We start from the raw sequence: 19,268 nt of genomic DNA on the forward strand, positions 1-19,268 counted from the left end.
GAGAGTTCTTTTAAGAATATATATATATATATATATATATACATGAAATACAAATGCAAAGAAGACTTTAAATACACCTTTATTTATTTTGTTTTAGATCCTAAGAAATTAAGCTTCCATTAGTATTCAATAAATTTAATTTACAGAGGTTCGGCCTGCAAGGCCCATAAGTAACAAACATATGAAGAGGCCGAAAAGAAACGGATGAGAAGAGTCCCTTAGTTTGAGAAGTGATTTTGCCACATGTTCGTATGTCTTGATTACAATCAATTTCACAAAACAAATATTACATGGCTACTGAAATTGATGACATGGTTTCCAGAAAAATATGACAAGGATAATTTCATTTAATATTGATTTATATTTTTGGCAAATTTATTAGAATATGATAATAATTTATATATTACATTTAATTTTGATATTTCTTTTTGGTAAATATTTTTTAAATATGGTAATAGCTCATACACCATCTATAAAATAAATATATTCATATATAACATTTTAAATTTCGGCATATTATTATTTTTGTATAATTATACAATTTGTATTACTAAAACTTTCAAAAATTTCTACATTTTTTTAAAAATTTATATATCTAATCATAAGAACATTAGTTTCTTATATATCTACAAATTTAAATATTGTTTAAGCTAAATTTTTGATAATTATACAATTTTATATCATTTTATTAGTTTTATACAAATTGATTTAATATATATCAAATCTATATTAAATATTAGTAAAAAATAGTAAAATTTATAATATTTAATAAAATTTATTTTTAATGTAAGTTAGATTTAAAAAATTTCTTACTGCCACCTAGTTGACATAATATAATAAGCTACTCCGAATCAATACTGTCCAGCGTGAAGACAACGCCTGTAAAAAAGGTAAAATCGAAGAGGAAGCGTATAAGCGACGTGAGGAATCAGGAAATCATTACCTATATAAACTGAAACCAGAGATCCTCTTCGCCTCATTCTCTCCACAAACCCTAAAGCTTTTATAATTTCAGTTTCTCAAAATCGGAATCGTTTGCTTTAGTAAGTTCCTCTTTCTATCTCTTACTTGACGAAGGTTCTTTATGTCCTTTAACACTTTGCGGAATTTCATCTCTTTTTAGGTTATGATCTTTGATTAGGTTAGATGATAATTCTCGCTTCATAATTAGGGTTCTTATTTTTTAAGATCCGTGTTTTGCACGCTTTCGTCGACTATAGATTATCTCTCTTGACGTTTGAAATATCCATTAATGTATTTCTTCTTTGTTATCAGTTTGAAGATCAAGAATGAAGATTGGTGTTTCTGAGCCAGAGCGTTGCGGTTGCGACACGTGTGTCCAGCATCGCACTTTCATTACTCAAGAAACCGAACCGAGCAAAGTGAATGGCTCATCGGTTCCTGTTAGTTCCGGACCAGTTGAAGCTCTTGGTTCCACCTCAGATCAGAGTTCCGGAACAGAGACTCCACCACTCGCTCCTCCTCCTCCTCCTCCTGTCACCACATCGGTTAATCCTGAACCGGCGCAGTCTGTTGATGATGCTCATGGCGATGCATCCTCGAAATCATCTCCAGTTCAAACTTCTTCACCACCAACAACCATATTCAGTTTCCCTCCTGTTAGTTCCCAACCAGCGCGAGATCTTGTTCCCACCGGTTCATTGCCAGGTCCTTCTATTGGTTGTTCATTGCCAGGTCCTTTTATTGGTTTTCCATCTCCCTTTCCTACTTCCGGACCATCTATATCCTCCTCGTCATGCCAAGCTTTTGTCACCAACCTTGTCGGTTCCAGACTATCTAGATGGGGACCACCAGTGCAAGCTCCTCCTTTTTAGTTCAACCGCTTCCACATCCTCAACTTGGGGATCAGTGCAAGCTCCTGTCCAAGCTAGTGCACCCAACACTGCTTCTGCTTTTCCTCCACCGTTTAGCTACCCTGGTGCTGGTTGTTTAGCCAGACCTAATGTTGGTCTCTCTCAAATCGTTTCTTCACCGTTTGTGCCAACGCACGACTTTGGAGTTTGCGCTTCAAGGACTACCCCAAAAGATCCTTTCCCAGGATTTAGTGTTGATTACTTGCCCAGAGGTCCCTCTGGACCACACCCACAAACTACTACACCAGTGTCTGGTGGTGGAACTGAACAAGGTTGTAGGTATCCTCGTTATTCACCTACACCAGATTTTGACTCTTCTGGAGGTCCAGCCAAGCTTGTGATGTCCATATCTGCTTCCAACTCACATGGACATAAAAGTCATGAAGAGTTGAGGTGGGAAGATTACAAAAATGGAGACAAAGGTTACTCTCACTAACTCAAATCTTTATATACATAATTTGATTATAGCTTTTTCTGTTTTGGATCTCTCTGTAATTGACTAATCTCATGTTGCAGGTGGGGTTGGGTCGTTTCCTCCTCATGCTCACAAACCTCGTAAAGAATCGAGGTGGGAAGATTACAAAAATGGAGACAAAGGTAACTCACTAACTCAAATGTTTAATAGCATTTTCTGTTTTAGATCTCTCTCTCTCTAATTGACTACTCTCATGTGCCAGGTGGGTTTGGGTGGTATCCTCCTCCTCATCATTCACCGTCGCTATTTGCTTCTCCAAGCATACCTCATCGTCGTCCTCAGATGAGAACTATTGTTCAACCGCACGGAGACATGAGTAGTTTTCCTTTTGGCTACAAGTACATAGGTCAACGCCCACCGGATTGAAGGAGTCTCACACGCCAAGTACGTGGACTCAAAGTATAACGTAAGGACATTAAAAGCATTAAAGACCACCATAAAAACGCTCTATCCACGCCGGAGATCACGTCGCCGTTACAATATGCCACCAAGGACCTATAAAAGAAAGAGGACAAGTCAAGAATAGGGGATCCAATTTTCTCCATAACTAAACTATAGTCTCAATACATTCATACTCTCTTGTCTTCATATACCCTTTGTAGTCATCGTTTACTCTCGATATTATCATCAATAAAACATCTAATTTCCATAGTTGATCATAGCCCAAGCTTTCCCTTTTTAGATAACTCTTTTAACAAGTCACCGGAAACTTACATTTCAACATTTTGGCACTAAAGAGAGAGGGAGATTCAGCATATAACGTAAGCATTTGTAACTTGGGTGTCTGAAAAACAAAAAAAACAGAGGATTAGGAATGGAGAGTGTAGAAATGATTCATGCCACATTTTTGTGTGTTCTTTGTTGTTTAACAAAACAGAGGAGATAAGAGAACATGTGGTAGAAGGAAAAGAGTTTTTTCTTCTTTCAAGTTGTTGAATCTTTAGTTAGTCAGCTATCTTTGTTTCCTTTTTATGTAATCTTCTTCCTACTTCAAACGCTCCTTAACTTTTTATGTCCATGAGAGTTGGAAGCAGATATATGTGTTACGTCCCTCCTCGTTAACCTTGTTCAGTGCCAAAATCCTTACAACAAATGCCTTACAACCACCTAAGCTAAAGGATGTGAAAGTGTTACTGCACAGTCTGCACTAGCTTGGACAGTAGCTTGCGTTGACGACAAGAAAATAGGTTCATGAAAAATTATTTTCTCGGATTTCATTTTACTTTTGTTTGTTTAACTTCATGAAAAAAATCCTTCGTTAAAACTATAGTTTGTAGCAATCTCGATTGTTGCGGTTTGTAGGCAGTTCGAACAAGATATTGTGTTGATGTCTCCTTTACATAACATCTCATGGACTGTGTCGGGGCTAAGAACGATTGTGCGGTTGGGATAGATCAGAGAATAGAGTTTTGCAGTTTGTTTTTGTAAAGTTTCTCAGTATGCATTGCAACATGTGTTCATGTTGGAGGCATGGCTTAGTGAGATATAACAAAGAATATGATTTTTGACATTTTGTTCTTTTCGTAAATTAAAACAGAGGAGATAGAATAATTATAGTAGAAGGGAAAGGAGGTTTTATTGATAAGCTCAAAACAGAGGAGACTTGTTTGCATCCATGATAGAAGAAAAAAATATCATAAAGTTGGACGAGACTTGGTTTATGAAGGAAAAACAAAGACCTTAGACCTACAAGATAAAATACACAAGTTTGATGCAGAGAGCGAGGAGCAATTACTGCAGACTCATGGCGGAGAATGGGAGAAGATTTAAACCATTAACGGGATACGCTTGAGCTGCTGGAGTTATACCTTGAGCTCCAAGATTTGGTGTTCCAAACATAATAGCGTAGGGCTGAACTGCTGGAGTTGTTGTAGTACCTTGAGCAATAATACTTGGTGTTCCAAACATAGTCGGATAAGGCTGAGCTGCTGGAGTTGTTGTTGTACCTTGAGCAGCAAGATTTGGTGATCCAAACATTGTAGGATAGGGCAGAGCTGCTGGAGTTGTTGTAGTACCTTGAGCAGCAAGATTTGATGATCCAAACATTGTCGGATAGGGCTGAGCTGCTGTAGTACCTTGAGCAACGTGATTTGGTGTTCCAAACATAATAGGATAGGCTTGAACTGCTGGAGTTGCTGTTGTACCTTGACAAGTAAGATTTGGTGTTCCAAACATAATAGCATAGGCTTGGACTGCTGGAGTTGTTGATGTACCATAAGCCGCAAGATTTGGTGTGCCAAACAGCAAAGGAAAAGAACCATAGGTAGATAAGAACAACCAGGGAAGAGATGTCGCAGATGAGGGAGGATTTGTGGTGGTACCGTTCAAGCCCAAGTGACTAGAAGGAGAGGAGCTACTCGTGGCTCCACAAGCTGTGCATCCAGATGCTGGGGAAGAAACACCAACGAGTTCATGTGGGCTCTGGAAAGCAGTAGGGGTGTTGTAGCTAGGGATGTTACCTACAGGTAGGGATGTTAATATGGGCTCAACCTGACAGGGTTAGCCCTAACCCTGCAAACCCATTTGTAACCCTAACCCTCATTTTTTAAACAGGGTTTAAATAGGGTTGGCCCTAATAGCACCATGGTTTAAATTCTAACCCTTTTATTTTGATTCACACAACTATTATACAATATTTAATAATGTTTTTCATCAAAAAAAACTTAAAGTAGAGTTTTCTCGCCAAAAACTGAACAACGAAATTTTCCGTCGAAACCGCAAAATCGAGTTTTCAACTAAAACAACAAAATCGAGTTTTCCTTCCAAAAACGCAAAATCGAGTTTTTCGTCAAAACTTCGAAATCGAGTTTTCCCGCCAAAAAATCAAAATCGAGTTTTTCACCAAAACCTCAAAATCGAATTTTTCACCAAAACCTCAAAATCGAATTTTCCCGTGAAAACGTAAAATTAAATTAAGTTTTTCTGGAAAACCCGTAAAACTCAATTTCACGGTTTTGGCGGGAAAACTCGATTTGCCGGTTTTGTAGGGAAAACTCGATATTGCGGTTTTAGTTTTGGCGGAAAAACTCGATTTTGCGGTTTCAGCGGAAAAACTCGATTTTGCAGTTTTGGCGGGAAAACCTGATTTGTCGGTTTCGGCGGAAAACTCGTTTTTGCTGTTTCGGCGGGAAAACACGATTTTGTAGTTTTCGGCGGGAAAACTCGATTTGCCGGTTTCGGCGGAAAAACTCGATTTGCCGGTTTCGGCGGAAAAACTCGATTTGCCGGTTTCGGCGGAAAAACTCGTTTTTGTGGTTTTGGCGGGAAAACTCGATTTTGCGGTTTTGGCGGGAAAACTCGATTTTGCGGTTTTGGCGGAAAAACTAGATTTTACGGTTTCTGCGGGAAAACCCGATTTGCCGGTTTCGGCGGAAAACTTGATTTTGCTGTTTTGGCGGGAAAACGCGATTTTACAGTTTTGGCGGGAAAACTTGATTTGCCGGTTTTGACAGGAAAACTCGATTTTGCGGTTTTTGCGGGAAAACTCGATTTTGCAATTTTGGGAGGAAAACTTGATTTTGTGGTTTTGGTGGAAAAACTCAAATTAGGTTTTGGCGGAAAAAAACACAAATTTTTTTTTGACGGAAAAATTTTATTCTTAGTTGTGGAGCAAAAACTCGATTTTGCAATTTTGGGAGGAAAACTTTTGATTTTGATGCTCAACAAATTGGAGGAAAGAATCATATGATATCTTAATTTTTCTAGTTTTATCTTTAAAATTTAAGAACAAAAATAAATGAAATATTTTTTTCAATTAAATGAGTTAACCCTGGTACCAACCCTAACCCTTGATTATAATAGGGTCAAAATAGGGTTGGGTTACAATAGGGCTGGGCTTATAATAAATAAAAGAGGGCCGAGCCCTAACCCTGTAGGTAGGGATGTTACCTACAGGGTTAGGGGGTTAGGGCTCGGCCCTCTTTTATTTATTATAAGCCCAGACCCTATTTTAACCCAACCCTATTTTGACCCTATTATAATCAAGGGTTAGGGTTGGTACCAGGGTTAACTCATTTAATTGAAAAAAATATTTCATTTATTTTTGTTCTTAAATTTTAAAGATAAAACTAGAAAAATTAAGATATCATATGATTCTTTCCTCCAATTTGTTGAGCATCAAAATCAAAAGTTTTCCTCCCAAAATTGCAAAATCGAGTTTTTGCTCCACAACTAAGAATAAAATTTTTCCGTCAAAAAAAAATTTGTGTTTTTTTCCGCCAAAACCTAATTTGAGTTTTTCCACCAAAACCACAAAATCAAGTTTTCCCGCCAAAACCGCAAAATCGAGTTTTCCCGCAAAAACCGCAAAATCGAGTTTTCCTGTCAAAACCGGCAAATCAAGTTTTCCCGCCAAAACTGTAAAATCGCGTTTTCCCGCCAAAACAGCAAAATCAAGTTTTCCGCCGAAACCGGCAAATCGGGTTTTCCCGCAGAAACCGTAAAATCTAGTTTTTCCGCCAAAACCGCAAAATCGAGTTTTCCCGCCAAAACCGCAAAATCGAGTTTTTCCGCCAAAACCACAAAAACGAGTTTTTCCGCCGAAACCGGCAAATCGAGTTTTTCCGCCGAAACCGGCAAATCGAGTTTTTCCGCCGAAACCGGCAAATCGAGTTTTCCCGCCGAAAACTACAAAATCGTGTTTTCCCGCCGAAACAGCAAAAACGAGTTTTCCGCCGAAACCGACAAATCAGGTTTTCCCGCCAAAACTGCAAAATCGAGTTTTTCCGCTGAAACCGCAAAATCGAGTTTTTCCGCCAAAACTAAAACCGCAATATCGAGTTTTCCCTAAAAAACCGGCAAATCGAGTTTTCCCGCCAAAACCGTGAAATTGAGTTTTACGGGTTTTCCAGAAAAACTTAATTTAATTTTACGTTTTCACGGGAAAATTCGATTTTGAGGTTTTGGTGAAAAATTCGATTTTGAGGTTTTGGTGAAAAACTCGATTTTGATTTTTTGGCGGGAAAACTCGATTTCGAAGTTTTGACGAAAAACTCGATTTTGCGTTTTTGGAAGGAAAACTCGATTTTGTTGTTTTAGTTGAAAACTCGATTTTGCGGTTTCGACGGAAAATTTCGTTGTTCAGTTTTTGGCGAGAAAACTCTACTTTAAGTTTTTTTTGATGAAAAACATTATTAAATATTGTATAATAGTTGTGTGAATCAAAATAAAAGGGTTAGAATTTAAACCCTGGTCCTATTAGGGCCAACCCTATTTAAACCCTGTTTAAAAAATGAGGGTTAGGGTTACAAACGGGTTTGCAGGGTTAGGGCTAACCCTGTCAGGTTGAGCCCATATTAACATCCCTACCTATGTGTGCCTATGGGTTCCTTCTTGGGTTTTGGGATTTGTCATGCTTGGGTAGGGATGTTACCTACAGGGTTAGGGCTCGGCCCTCTTTTATTTATTATAAGCCTAGCCCTATTTTAACCCAACCCTATTTTGACCATATTATAATCAAGGGTTAGGGTTGGTACCAGGGTTAACTCATTTAATTGAAAAAAATATTTCATTTATTTTTGTTCTTAAATTTTAAAGATAAAACTAGAAAAATTAAGATATCATATGATTCTTTCCTCCAATTTGTTGAGCATCAAAATCAAAAGTTTTCCTCCCAAAATCGCAAAATCGAGTTTTTGCTCCACAACTAAGAATAAAATTTTTCCGTCAAAAAAAAATTTGTGTTTTTTTCCGCCAAAACCTAATTTGAGTTTTTCCACCAAAACCACAAAATCAAGTTTTCCCGCCAAAACCGCAAAATCGAGTTTTCCCGCAAAAACCGCAAAATCGAGTTTTCCTGTCAAAACCGGCAAATCAAGTTTTCCCGCCAAAACTGTAAAATCACGTTTTCCCGCCAAAACAGCAAAATCAAGTTTTCCGCCGAAACCGGCAAATCGGGTTTTCCCGCAGAAACCGTAAAATCTAGTTTTTCCGCCAAAACCGCAAAATCGAGTTTTCCCGCCAAAACCGCAAAATCGAGTTTTCCCGCCAAAACCACAAAAACGAGTTTTTCCGCCGAAACCGGCAAATCGAGTTTTTCCGCCGAAACCGGCAAATCGTGTTTTTCCGCCGAAACCGGCAAATCGAGTTTTCCCGCCGAAAACTACAAAATCGTGTTTTCCCGCCGAAACAGCAAAAACGAGTTTTCCGCCGAAACCGACAAATCAGGTTTTCCCGCCAAAGTGCAAAATCGAGTTTTTCCGCTGAAACCGCAAAATCGAGTTTTTCCGCCAAAACTAAAACCGCAATATCGAGTTTTCCCTACAAAACCGGCAAATCGAGTTTTCCCGCCAAAACCGTGAAATTGAGTTTTACGGGTTTTCCAGAAAAACTTAATTTAATTTTACGTTTTCACGGGAAAATTCGATTTTGAGGTTTTGGTGAAAAATTCGATTTTGAGGTTTTGGTGAAAAACTCGATTTTGATTTTTTGGCGGGAAAACTCGATTTCGAAGTTTTGACGAAAAACTCGATTTTGCGTTTTTGGAAGGAAAACTCGATTTTGTTGTTTTAGTTGAAAACTCGATTTTGCGGTTTCGACGGAAAATTTCGTTGTTCAGTTTTTGGCGAGAAAACTCTACTTTAAGTTTTTTTTGATGAAAAACATTATTAAATATTGTATAATAGTTGTGTGAATCAAAATAAAAGGGTTAGAATTTAAACCCTGGTCCTATTAGGGCCAACCCTATTTAAACCCTGTTTAAAAAATGAGGGTTAGGGTTACAAATGGGTTTGCAGGGTTAGGGCTAACCTTGTCAGGTTGAGCCCATATTAACATCCCTATGCTTGGGTCAAGATCTCAGACCAGTGTAGAGCGGGGTGAAACCTGGCTCCAACACCGGTTTTCTTTATTTGAGATCTCTGACGAAAGCTTCAAGACAACGACGTACGTGTTGTTCGGTGAAGACATCTCTTCTACCTAGATCCAACTTCCATGCGATGGTAAGACTATTGGAGGAGTAGTGGAACGAACGCACTGCAAAGATTGACGACGACAGTATAGTCAACCGGAGGAAAGGTCCTTGTTATTGTGGCGAGGTGGTGTTTACTTCCCAGTGCCAATAATGCTCATGTAATTGTTGCGATGGTACGGAACTCCGCTCCTTTTGAAGCTGCGACTTGTGGTACCTATCTCGTTGCCGTCGTCAAGGCCCGTTTTTCAATCCGGAATTGAGATAGTGATTGCCGGAGTATATGAGGCTTGGTCGAAACGTGCCTTTGGTGGTACACATACTACACTCGGATCATTAGAAGACCATAGGTTGTTTAGAATTAGGAATTGGTCGAGTGTTATTGTTCTCTTGTTTTTAACGATGTTAAATTAGGAGTCTAAAAGATGGTTCGTTCTGAGTAGTGGGATGAAGTCGCTTTCACTGTGGTCGAAAATACAATAGTGTACATTAGGTAGCACTGGATCCACTTAGTGATCCAGAGTGATACTCAACTGCATTATTGTATATATGGTATAGTTTCTGGTGAGGTTAAATGCTTTGTACCAAATGTATTGATGAAAACAGAGATTAAAATTGAGCACAAAAAAACAAGAGGTAAGGAGAAGAAATGGTGAATGTGAAGGAGCTTTTCATGTTTAGTCGATTAAAAGTTTTTAACCATGTGCTTGAAATCATATAACAACTTTTGTGTTTTCCTATTGATCTCAGTTATATTAAATATCTAGGGAGAAAGTTTAATTAAAACAAAATAGTACATTTTTATACTATTTTGTTGTAAACGCTAAGAAGGTTAACATTTCATTATTATTCAGTACTGGATGGGGAGGTTCAGCCCGTAAGGCCCAATTAACAAACACATAGAGAGCCCAAGTACACTTCCACAATTTAGCTATTTCAAATAAATTAAAAGAAAAAAAAAAGATTATAAGAAACGTCCGGCGTGAAATCAACGCCTGGAAGAAAGAACGAAAAAAAAAAAAAAACTCAAGAAGCGTACAAGCGACGTGGGGAAATCACGAAATCATCACCTATATAAACTGAAAGCAGAGAGATCCCTTTTCATCTCATCCCTATACAGTCTCTCTATAAACCCTAAAGCTTGATTTCAGTTTCTCAGAATCCGAATCGTTACCAAAGTAAGTGCCCCTTTCTCTATCCATCTCTTACTTATCATGGTTCCTTTGCAGAATTTTATTTCTTTTCCGCCAAAAAGTTCTGATCTTTGTGAACACTGATGGATTCTTATTCGTAATGAAAATTCTGATCTTTGATTTGGGTTAGGTTAGATGATGATATTTTCTTTTCGTAATTAGGGTTTCTGAGTTTTCTTTATACGATCTGTGTTGCCTCTGTTGCAAGTAATTAAGGTTCTGAGATTTTTTTTTATAAGACTGTTTCTGATCTGTTGATTGATTTTAATATAATTTTCGTCTTTGTTGTTTATTAGTTTGAAGATCGAGAAGCAAGAATGAGGATTGATGTCTCTGAGCCAGTGCTATGCGGTTGCGACACGTGTGTCCAGCATCGCACTTTATGCATGTCCAATACTCAAGAAACCGAACCGAGCAATGTGATTGGCTCATCCGTTACTTCAGTTCCTGTTAGTTCCGAACCAGTGCAAGCTCTTGGCGATGAGTTTTCTTCCGCTCTTGGTTCAACCTCAGACCAAAGTTCCGAAACAGAGACTCCATTCGCTCCTCCTGTCACCACATCGGTTAATCCTGAACCAGCGCAGTCTGATGACTCAACCATCTTCAAGTTCCCACCAGTTAGTTCCGAGCCAGCACAAGCTCTTGCCCCTACCGCTGCTTCCGGTTCAATGCAAGGCACTGCTTTTGGTTTTGGTGCATTTGCTGCTCACAGATCATCTTTCTTCGGTGCATCTTCCACCTCCGCAGTTAACGGTTCTTCGCCATTCAGTTTCGCACCTCCTGTTACATCGGTTAGTTCGGCACCAGTGCAATCTCTAGGCACAACCACTACATCCGCCGCTTCTGCATCCTCAACTTCATCTCCAGCTAACAGTTCTTCTTCACCAACCACATTCCAGTTTGCTCCTGCTTTTACATCAGTTGCTCCTTCCGGACCATCTACATTAGGGCCAATGCAAGCTCCTACTTTTGCCAGACCTGATGTTGGTGTCTCTCCAACAGCTCCTTCAGGGTATTTTGGTCAAAATCAGTTTTCTTCACCAAAAAATCCATTCGGAAGCTATTTGCATCCAGCGTTTGGTGGTAGACATCCCTCTAACCTTTTTGGACCAAACCCACAAACTACTATACCAGTGTCTGGTCGTAGTCCATTTTGGGCTGCTGTTGAAACTGAACAAGGTAGTAGGTATCCTCGCTATGCACCTACACCAGATCTTGATTATTCTGGAGGTCCGGGCAAGCAGATTATTTCCATATCTGCTTCCAACTCACATGGACATAAAAGTCATGAAGAACTGAGGTGGGAAGATTACAAAAAGGGAGACAAAGGTAACTAACTGTCTCACTACTCAAATCTTTAATACATAATGTATATCATTTTCTGTTTTAGATTTTTCTCTAATTGACTACTCTCATGTTCCAGGTGGGTTTGGGTGGTTTCCTGCTGCTCATACATCTCCCTTTTCCTCATCAACTGTATCGCCGTCGTTATTTGCTTCTCCAAGCATACCTCATCGTCGTCCTCAGATGAGAACTGTTGTTCAACCGCACGGAGACATGACTTGTTTTCCTTTTGGCTACACCTTCCCCACTGCTGTTCAGAGACCCGCTGGTGTTTCTTCCCCAGTATCTGGATGTACAGCGTGTGGAGCCACGAGTAGCTCCTCTCCTTCTAGTCCCTTGGGCTTGAACGGTACCACCACAAATCCTCCATCATTTGCGGCATCTCTTCCCGGGTTGTTCTTATCTACCTATGGTTCTTGTCCTTTGCTGTTTGGCACACCAAATTTTGCTGCTTATGGTGCAACAACTGCTCCAGCGGTCCAAGCCTATGCTGTGATATTTGGTACAAATTTTACTCCTCAAGGTGCAACAGCAACTCCAGCAGTTCAGCTCTATCCTATGATGTTTGGAACACCAAATCTAGCTGCTCAAGGTTCAGCAACAGCTCCAGCAGTTCAAGCCTATCCTATGATGTTTGGGACACACAATCTTGATGCTCAAGGTGCAACAGCAACTCCAGCAGTTCAGCCCTATCCGATGATGTTTGGAACACCAAATCTGGGAGCTCAAGGTACAACAACAACTCCTGCAGCTCAGCCCTATCCTATGAGGTTTGGTGTTACTCAAGCTACAACAACTCCAGCAGCTCAGCCTTATCCTATGATGTTTGGGACACCAAATCTTGGAGCTCGAAGTATAACTCCAGCAGCTCAAGCCTATCATCCTCCCGTTAATGGTTTAAGTATTCCATTTGCCGCCATGAGTCTGCAGTAATTTGCTCCTCGCTCTGCATCAAAGTTGTGTCTTTTATCTTGTAGTTCTAAGGTCTTTGTTTTTCCTTAAAGAGTCATAAACCAAGTGTCGTCCCAACTTTATGATTTTCAGCTAATCATGGATGTAAACAAGTCTCGTAAAACATCGTTATTTTGAGTTTATCAATAAAAAGCTCTTTGTGTTTCAAAAAAAAAAAAAAACAATAAAAAGCTATTTTTCTTCCATAGATTCTATTTATCTCCTCTGTTTTGTTAAACACACACAAAATGTGGGATCAATCATTACTACAGTCTCCATTCCTAATCCTCTGTTTTTGGTTTTCAGACACCCAAGTTAACAAATGCGTTGACATTATGATTTTTTGTTCATTCTGATGATTTCATACTTTACTTGTTCTCTCTCTGGATTGTTACAACATTATCATTTTTGATATTATTTTGAATGAATAGAAAAACCAAAGGTGGGAAGTTTACAATAATTGTTTACATAATAGTTTTTTTCTCTGAATTCGTATAAGATCAGTAAACAAATGCTTGTCTTCTAAATCGCAGGACTAAGTCTCTGTTCTACTATATTTGACCAATTAAACAAATGTGTCAACTTGATGGTTTTGAATTGGTGAAGATATCCACCAATCATTGATAGAAACAATAATATTTCATGCATATTCTTCCACTGAATAATTAGTACAACATCTTTTTTTTGTTAATTATTTTGAATATATTCAACAAGCAAAAACTCTTCTTTCTACTATAAAGTCTGTCTATCATCTCTGTTTAGAACACACACACACATAAAATGGCAAGAATCATAATTACACTCTCTACTCCTCTGTTTTTCTTCTTCCTCTTCTCTCTGCTCTTTCACCAAACCGTGTCTCAACCTGAACACATGGTTACTTTCTGCAACCCTTCCGACAACTTCACACGAACCAGTTCATACGAAGCAAACCGAGACCTTTTACTCTCCTCTCTTCGCGACAGCTCCTCACTAGGAACCTATTCAAATGCCACAGTCGGTCGCGGTCCCAACAAAGTCCATGGCACATTCCTCTGTAGAGGAGACACCACCGCAGCATCTTGCTCAGACTGCGTCCAAACCGCTATAGTCGAGATCGCTACAAACTGTAGTCTTAACAAAGCAGCGGTCACATACTACGAAGAGTGCATGGTTCGATACTCAAATGTTTCTTTCTTCTCTGTTCTTGAGGTCAGACCAAGTATCGTCCGTTACTCTCTTCGCTCCGCTCCAAACTCGGATACGTTCAATGAAACACTAGCTGATAAATTCATCCAACTGATTCTCAACGTATCTTCGTCATCTTTGGTTCCTTATTTTGTGGAAGATCAAGAACGTGTGACGCAAGTAGAGGGTTCTTATGAGTTTGAGTCAATGGTTCAGTGTAGTCCTGGTCTTGATCGGTTTAACTGTACCGTTTGTCTCAGATTTGCGCTCTTAAGAGTTTCAACTTGCTGCGGTTCGCCAAGTTCGGCTCTGATCTTTACTCCTAAATGTCTTTTGAGGTATCAAACCTCTGCTTTGTCATCACCGCCACCGTTGTCTCCATCGCCTCCGCCTCCTCTATCGTTGCCGCCGCCTCCACCGTCACCGGCTCTATTTTCCCCGCCTCCTACTTTATCGCAACCGCCACCACCGCCGCTGGTTTTCACGCGGCCACAGGACGTTCCAAGCCTTAGCGGGTCGTTTTCTAATGTTATTAAAGGTGATCATGTTTTGTATTATCTATTTTTGTTTTGTGTTGACATATGATTATCCTATTTTTTATATGATGTTTATGATATCTAACTACAAATATTATTGATAGGGTAGGCTCTAATTTTATTCTATTTTTTTTTTTCTGTGGCAGGAAACGAAATATTTGGGAGAATGGCTATTACGATGGCAGCTTTGGTGTTTGCGCTTGTCAATTTGTGAACACATTTGATGATTTTGGATTGAAATAATTTGTATTTCAGTTACAAAAAAGAAAAAAAAAAATTGTATTTGCTTTTATATTTGTCATGTGTTTATTGTGCTCTTAAGATCCAAAGAAAAGAAAACCATGTTGCTTTTTTAAAAAGAAACATGCAATCATGTTGATTTTGAATCATTTTGATGTTGCTTTTGATGTTTGTATGTACTGATCAATAAAAGAAGAAGAACTGGAGGTTGATACGTTTCAAATTATAATTAATTTCTCTTTTACATCTCTTTTGCTATCTACTATAATTAACTCTGCTGCATAACCTTAGTGTATACAATTTTTTTTGAAGAAATCACTATCGATTGATTTAGCAAAAATTCGGTGGTAGGTGGATTGATTAACAACGAATATATCGCTAAATCCTAGTCTGCAATTTTAGGTTAAGCATTTATAAAACATTATACATCAAATCTAGCTAGTGGTTCCATACTTCCATGCATAAATGCAAACTGTTAAAACTATTAAATGACGGTTACAAAAGAAAATTACGCGGTCGTCGATTTATCATAATTATCATACTGATATTCATCTAAGTTGGAAGCTCCGTCGGACGTCCGCTTCCCGATTCGGAACCAGAATCGGAACCTTGTAGAAACTTCGCTTCCAAAACGCTTCTAAAATATTTTTTTTTTAACACGTTAGAAGCTTATGATTGTGTTAATAAAGATTCCGCTAACAACATTAGTTCACATAATAGTTTTTATCTGAATTCGTATAAGATCAGTAAAGAAATGCTTGTATTCTAAATCGCAGGACTAAGTCTCTGTTCTACTACATTTGACTAATTTAAACAAATGTGTCAACTTGATGGTTTTGAATTGGTGAAGATAGCTACCAACCACTGATAGAAACAAAAATATTTCATGCACATTCTTCCTCTGAATAATTAGTACACCATCATTATTTAGTAATTATTTTGAATATATTCAACAAGCAAAAACTCTTCTTTCTACTATAAAGTCTGTCTATCATCTCTGTTTAGAACACACACACACAAATAAAATGGCAAGAATCATAATTACACTCTCTACTCCTCTGTTTTTCTTCTTCATCCTCTCTCTGCTCTCTTACCAAACCGTGTCACAACCCGAACACATGGTTACTTTCTGCAACCCTTCCGACAACTTCACATAAACCAGTTCATACGGAGCAAACCGAGACCTTCTACTCTCCTCTCTCCGCGACAGTTCCTCACTAGGAACCTATTCTAACGCCACAGTCGGTCGCAGTCCCAACAAATTCCATGGCATGTTCCTCTGTAGAGGAGACACCACCGCAGCATCTTGCTCAGACTGCGTCCAAACCGCTATAGTCGAGATCGCTACAAACTGTAGTCTTAACAAAGCAGCGGTCACATACTACCAAGAGTGCATGGTTCGGTACTCTAATGTTTCCTTCTTCTCTGTTCTTGAGGTCAGACCAAGCATCGTTCTTTACTCTCTTCGCTCTGCTCCAAACTCCAATACGTTCAATGAAACGCTAGCTGATAAATTCAACCAACTGATTCTCAACATATCTTCGTCCTCTTTGGTTCCTTATTTTGTGGAAGATCAAGAACGTGTGACGCAAGCAGAGGGTTCTTATGAGTTTGAGTCAATGGTTCAGTGTAGTCCTGATCTTGATCGGTTTAACTGTACCGTTTGTCTCAGATTTGCGCTATTAAGAGTTTCAACTTGCTGCGGTTCGCCAAGCTCGGCTCTGATCTTTACTCCTAAATGTCTTTTGAGGTATCAAACCTCTGCTTTGCCATCGCCACCGTTGTCTCCGCCTCCTCTATCTCTGCCGCCTCCACCGCCACTGCCACCTCCACCGGCACTGTTTTCCCCGCCTCCTACTTTGTCGCAACCGCCACCGCCGCTGCTTTTCAGGCGGCCACAGGACGTTCCAAGTCTTAGCGGCTCGTTTTCTTTTAACGTTATTAAAGGTGATCATATTTTTGTATTATCTATTTTATGTTTTGTTTTGAACATATGATCAGGGTCGGATCTGGGCGGGGATAGGCTGGCTAGTGAAACTTTAGTCTTGACCTCCAAAAAATTTGAAGGGTTTTTACATAGGTGTAGGTCTCCAAATTATGGGGAAAAATTATTAAAGTTCTTTAAGAAATGTTTCTAGCCCTCAAAATTTTAGATCTAGTCCTGCATATGATATTCCATTTTGTTAAAAGAAAAGAAACTATGACATATAACTAAACATATTATTTTTGAAGAAAAAACTATATATTATTCATAAGGGTTGGCTCTAATCTTATTTTTATTTTGTGGCAGGAAACGAAATATTCGGGAGAATTGCTATAACAATGGCAGCTTTGATGTTGACAATTGTGAATTTATGAGCACATTTGATGAAATTTGGATTAAAATAATTTTATTTCCTTTAATGTCTGTTATGTTCTAAGATCCAAAACCAAAAATGATGTGAATATGGTTTTAAAAATGATGTTTGATTTTGATGTTTGTATGTATTGATCAATAAAAGAAGAACTGGAGTTTGATACAAATTATTATAAATAAAAAAATCCCTAACTTTGTGTGTTTGGCCTCTCTCCTCTCTATTTTCCTTCTTAACCATAACATATCATTCACAAGGAATAGAGAGAAAGAGAGAGATTTTGTTTTTTCTTATGTGCATATTTTCGATCTTAGATTGAATCTAAACTTTCGCCTAGGTGAATCTCTTCTTCTTCTTCATCGTCTTTTTTTTTGTGTGTGCATAGCAAAAAAATCTATATAAGTTTATGTTTCCCCCTTATTCAGATTCAATTTTCTTCTTCTCAGTTTAATACTTTCAAATTCGTTTTGCATGATTCAGATTGATGATAGTTAAAAAAGGTTGAAGATAGTACTTATGCGTACTCATGTTTCAAAGTCTAATTAGTTCCTCAACAAAGAAAAGTTCAGAGCAGGTAACAATGGGGGTGATTGGTAGTTGCTGTAGGTGCTGTCCACGGCCCTATTTATTTCTACAACATCAAATTCAGAGCAATCAAGATTTAATTCTTTTTTTGAAATCACAGCTTTTGAAAGAACTTACAGCTGTGCAAGTACTCTGCAGAGCCAAATATTCAAAGCAATTGTTTAGTGCTTTCCATAAATTTCTACAGCAATAAAATTTAAAGCCACAGCAAAAAGTCTACAGATTTTTTTCTACAGCAAAAATTTTAAAGCTACAGCCATTACCAATCGGGTCCAATACTTGAGTATTTACAAACTGTGTATTTACAAATTTGTTTGTTATGGTTAAATTATTTTGAAAATATGTTTTCTTATAGCAGAATAGAAATATGTTTATGAGTCTTTTTGTAAACTTATAAATCTATCATATCCAAATTGATGATTGCAGAGAAAAATGATCGACAAAATCCCTAACCAAACCCATGACGGAAGCGGAGGTGGACTAGACGGGAGCAACGGCGCCCTCTCACAACACCTAGAGGCGCCGGAGAGGCGAGGAGAAGCTGATGTCGGAGTTCGAGCGAAGGTGCGAGGGAGATAGATAAGGTGTGGCGCATGGGTAGCACGCCCTGTTTTGTTTCTTGAGATGTCGATTAAAATACATCGCCTTCATCAAGGGTTTGTTGTTGCCTCGATAATTGTTTATAGCATAAGCATGTAAATTTAATGAATTGTAGTAGTATAAGTGTTTATTGCATATATGTTTGTAAATTTTATGAATTACGTTATGCTGTGAAATTTATGATTTTAATTAATTTATGATAAGACCAGCCTTTTTTTAAGATGTGAGTTACAATTAATTGTTGAGTTATCTGCTTTGATCATTTATTCCAGTAACATGTATAGCTGTGGGTATGTATATATAGCATCTCAGATATATAAAACATTTGCAAGTCTAAATTTACTATCGTGTATAATTTTAACATATTGAAAAAAAATCAAATCCTCACAATTTTGTTGTTGCCATAGATAGTTAGCAAAGTAAAATTCAATTCTTATCTTTATACGAATCAAAAGGTTCGTTTTCTCTAGTGTTTACGACACAAGGTTTTAAGTTTTATGAATTGTGTTTGCTGTGAAGTTTATGGTTTGAAGTAGTCTTTTGATAAACCAGTTTTTTTTTCCTCCGATGTAAGTTACAATTAATTGTTATGTTACATGCTTCTGATTATTCATTCCAAATAACATGTATCTATATTGGAATATGTAAAGATAGTTTAAGATATGTATAAAACATATGTAAGTCTAAAATTAGTATCATGTATAACTTCAACTTCTTGAAAGTTTCAAATCCTAACAAATTTGTGGTTGCAATAGATAATTAACAATGTGTTATAAACTAAGTCTAAAAGTATATCAAATAGCAAGATAGAGTGGAAATCAAAACCACAAACTAAACATCATAGATATCTTTTAAACAAACTAAACATCATAGTTAAGAAACAGGTGTCACGAACTATAGAAAAAATATGTTTTCTCTTTCTAACTTTTTAGTGAGAATCGAATTAACTCTCAATTTTGTGAAACGTATTAATTAACTCTATACATTAGTTAACAAATAGTTGTGCAACATTAGAGCACTTTTTGCATAGCAATTTGGTGAT

At 38.1% G+C, this 19,268-nt stretch overlaps 4 protein-coding genes and 1 pseudogene across 4 annotated transcripts; 4 read left to right on the top strand and 1 right to left on the bottom strand.

Moving 5' to 3' along the window:
* Positions 1-842: 842 nt before the first annotated feature.
* LOC106394487 (proline-rich receptor-like protein kinase PERK12) lies at positions 843-2,269 on the top strand. Its single transcript, XM_022695180.2, has 2 exons — positions 843-1,043; positions 1,276-2,269. The coding sequence occupies exon 2, from the start codon at positions 1,290-1,292 to the stop codon at positions 1,833-1,835; it is 546 nt and encodes a 181-aa protein (XP_022550901.2). The 5' UTR covers positions 843-1,043; positions 1,276-1,289; the 3' UTR covers positions 1,836-2,269.
* A 1,637-nt stretch (positions 2,270-3,906) lies between these two features.
* LOC106393487 (nascent polypeptide-associated complex subunit alpha, muscle-specific form-like) lies at positions 3,907-4,859 on the bottom strand. Its single transcript, XM_048769961.1, has one exon. The coding sequence runs from the start codon at positions 4,522-4,524 to the stop codon at positions 4,081-4,083; it is 444 nt and encodes a 147-aa protein (XP_048625918.1). The 5' UTR covers positions 4,525-4,859; the 3' UTR covers positions 3,907-4,080.
* A 5,357-nt stretch (positions 4,860-10,216) lies between these two features.
* Positions 10,217-12,948, top strand: LOC106390272 (nuclear pore complex protein NUP98A). The gene is made up of 3 exons (XM_013830694.3): positions 10,217-10,434; positions 10,746-11,778; positions 11,873-12,948. The coding sequence occupies exons 2-3, from the start codon at positions 10,767-10,769 to the stop codon at positions 12,724-12,726; spliced, it is 1,866 nt and encodes a 621-aa protein (XP_013686148.1). The 5' UTR covers positions 10,217-10,434; positions 10,746-10,766; the 3' UTR covers positions 12,727-12,948.
* A 571-nt stretch (positions 12,949-13,519) lies between these two features.
* On the top strand, positions 13,520-15,570 carry LOC106395349 (cysteine-rich repeat secretory protein 9). The gene is made up of 2 exons (XM_013835837.3): positions 13,520-14,449; positions 14,594-15,570. The coding sequence occupies exons 1-2, from the start codon at positions 13,525-13,527 to the stop codon at positions 14,659-14,661; spliced, it is 993 nt and encodes a 330-aa protein (XP_013691291.1). The 5' UTR covers positions 13,520-13,524; the 3' UTR covers positions 14,662-15,570.
* A 54-nt stretch (positions 15,571-15,624) lies between these two features.
* On the top strand, positions 15,625-17,238 carry LOC106395153 (annotated as a pseudogene).
* The last annotated feature ends 2,030 nt before the right edge of the window (positions 17,239-19,268 follow it).

The sequence above is a fragment of the Brassica napus genome, chromosome C9 (genome assembly GCF_020379485.1).
Source record: "Brassica napus cultivar Da-Ae chromosome C9, Da-Ae, whole genome shotgun sequence".
NCBI classification, from domain to species: Eukaryota; Viridiplantae; Streptophyta; class Magnoliopsida; order Brassicales; family Brassicaceae; genus Brassica; species Brassica napus.

What these genes read in the sequence shown, in the direction of transcription:
- LOC106394487 (XM_022695180.2), top strand. Translation starts at nt 1,290, where the DNA reads ATGAAGATTGGTGTTTCTGAGCCAGAGCGTTGCGGTTGCGACACGTGT.
- LOC106393487 (XM_048769961.1), bottom strand. Translation starts at nt 4,524, where the DNA reads ATGTTTGGAACACCAAATCTTACTTGTCAAGGTACAACAGCAACTCCA.
- LOC106390272 (XM_013830694.3), top strand. Translation starts at nt 10,767, where the DNA reads ATGAGGATTGATGTCTCTGAGCCAGTGCTATGCGGTTGCGACACGTGT. An exon ending in TTACAAAAAGGGAGACAAAG is followed by an intron (nt 11,779 to 11,872) that starts GTAACTAACTGT and finishes CTCATGTTCCAG; the next exon opens with GTGGGTTTGGGTGGTTTCCT.
- LOC106395349 (XM_013835837.3), top strand. Translation starts at nt 13,525, where the DNA reads ATGGCAAGAATCATAATTACACTCTCTACTCCTCTGTTTTTCTTCTTC. An exon ending in GTTTTCTAATGTTATTAAAG is followed by an intron (nt 14,450 to 14,593) that starts GTGATCATGTTT and finishes TTTCTGTGGCAG; the next exon opens with GAAACGAAATATTTGGGAGA.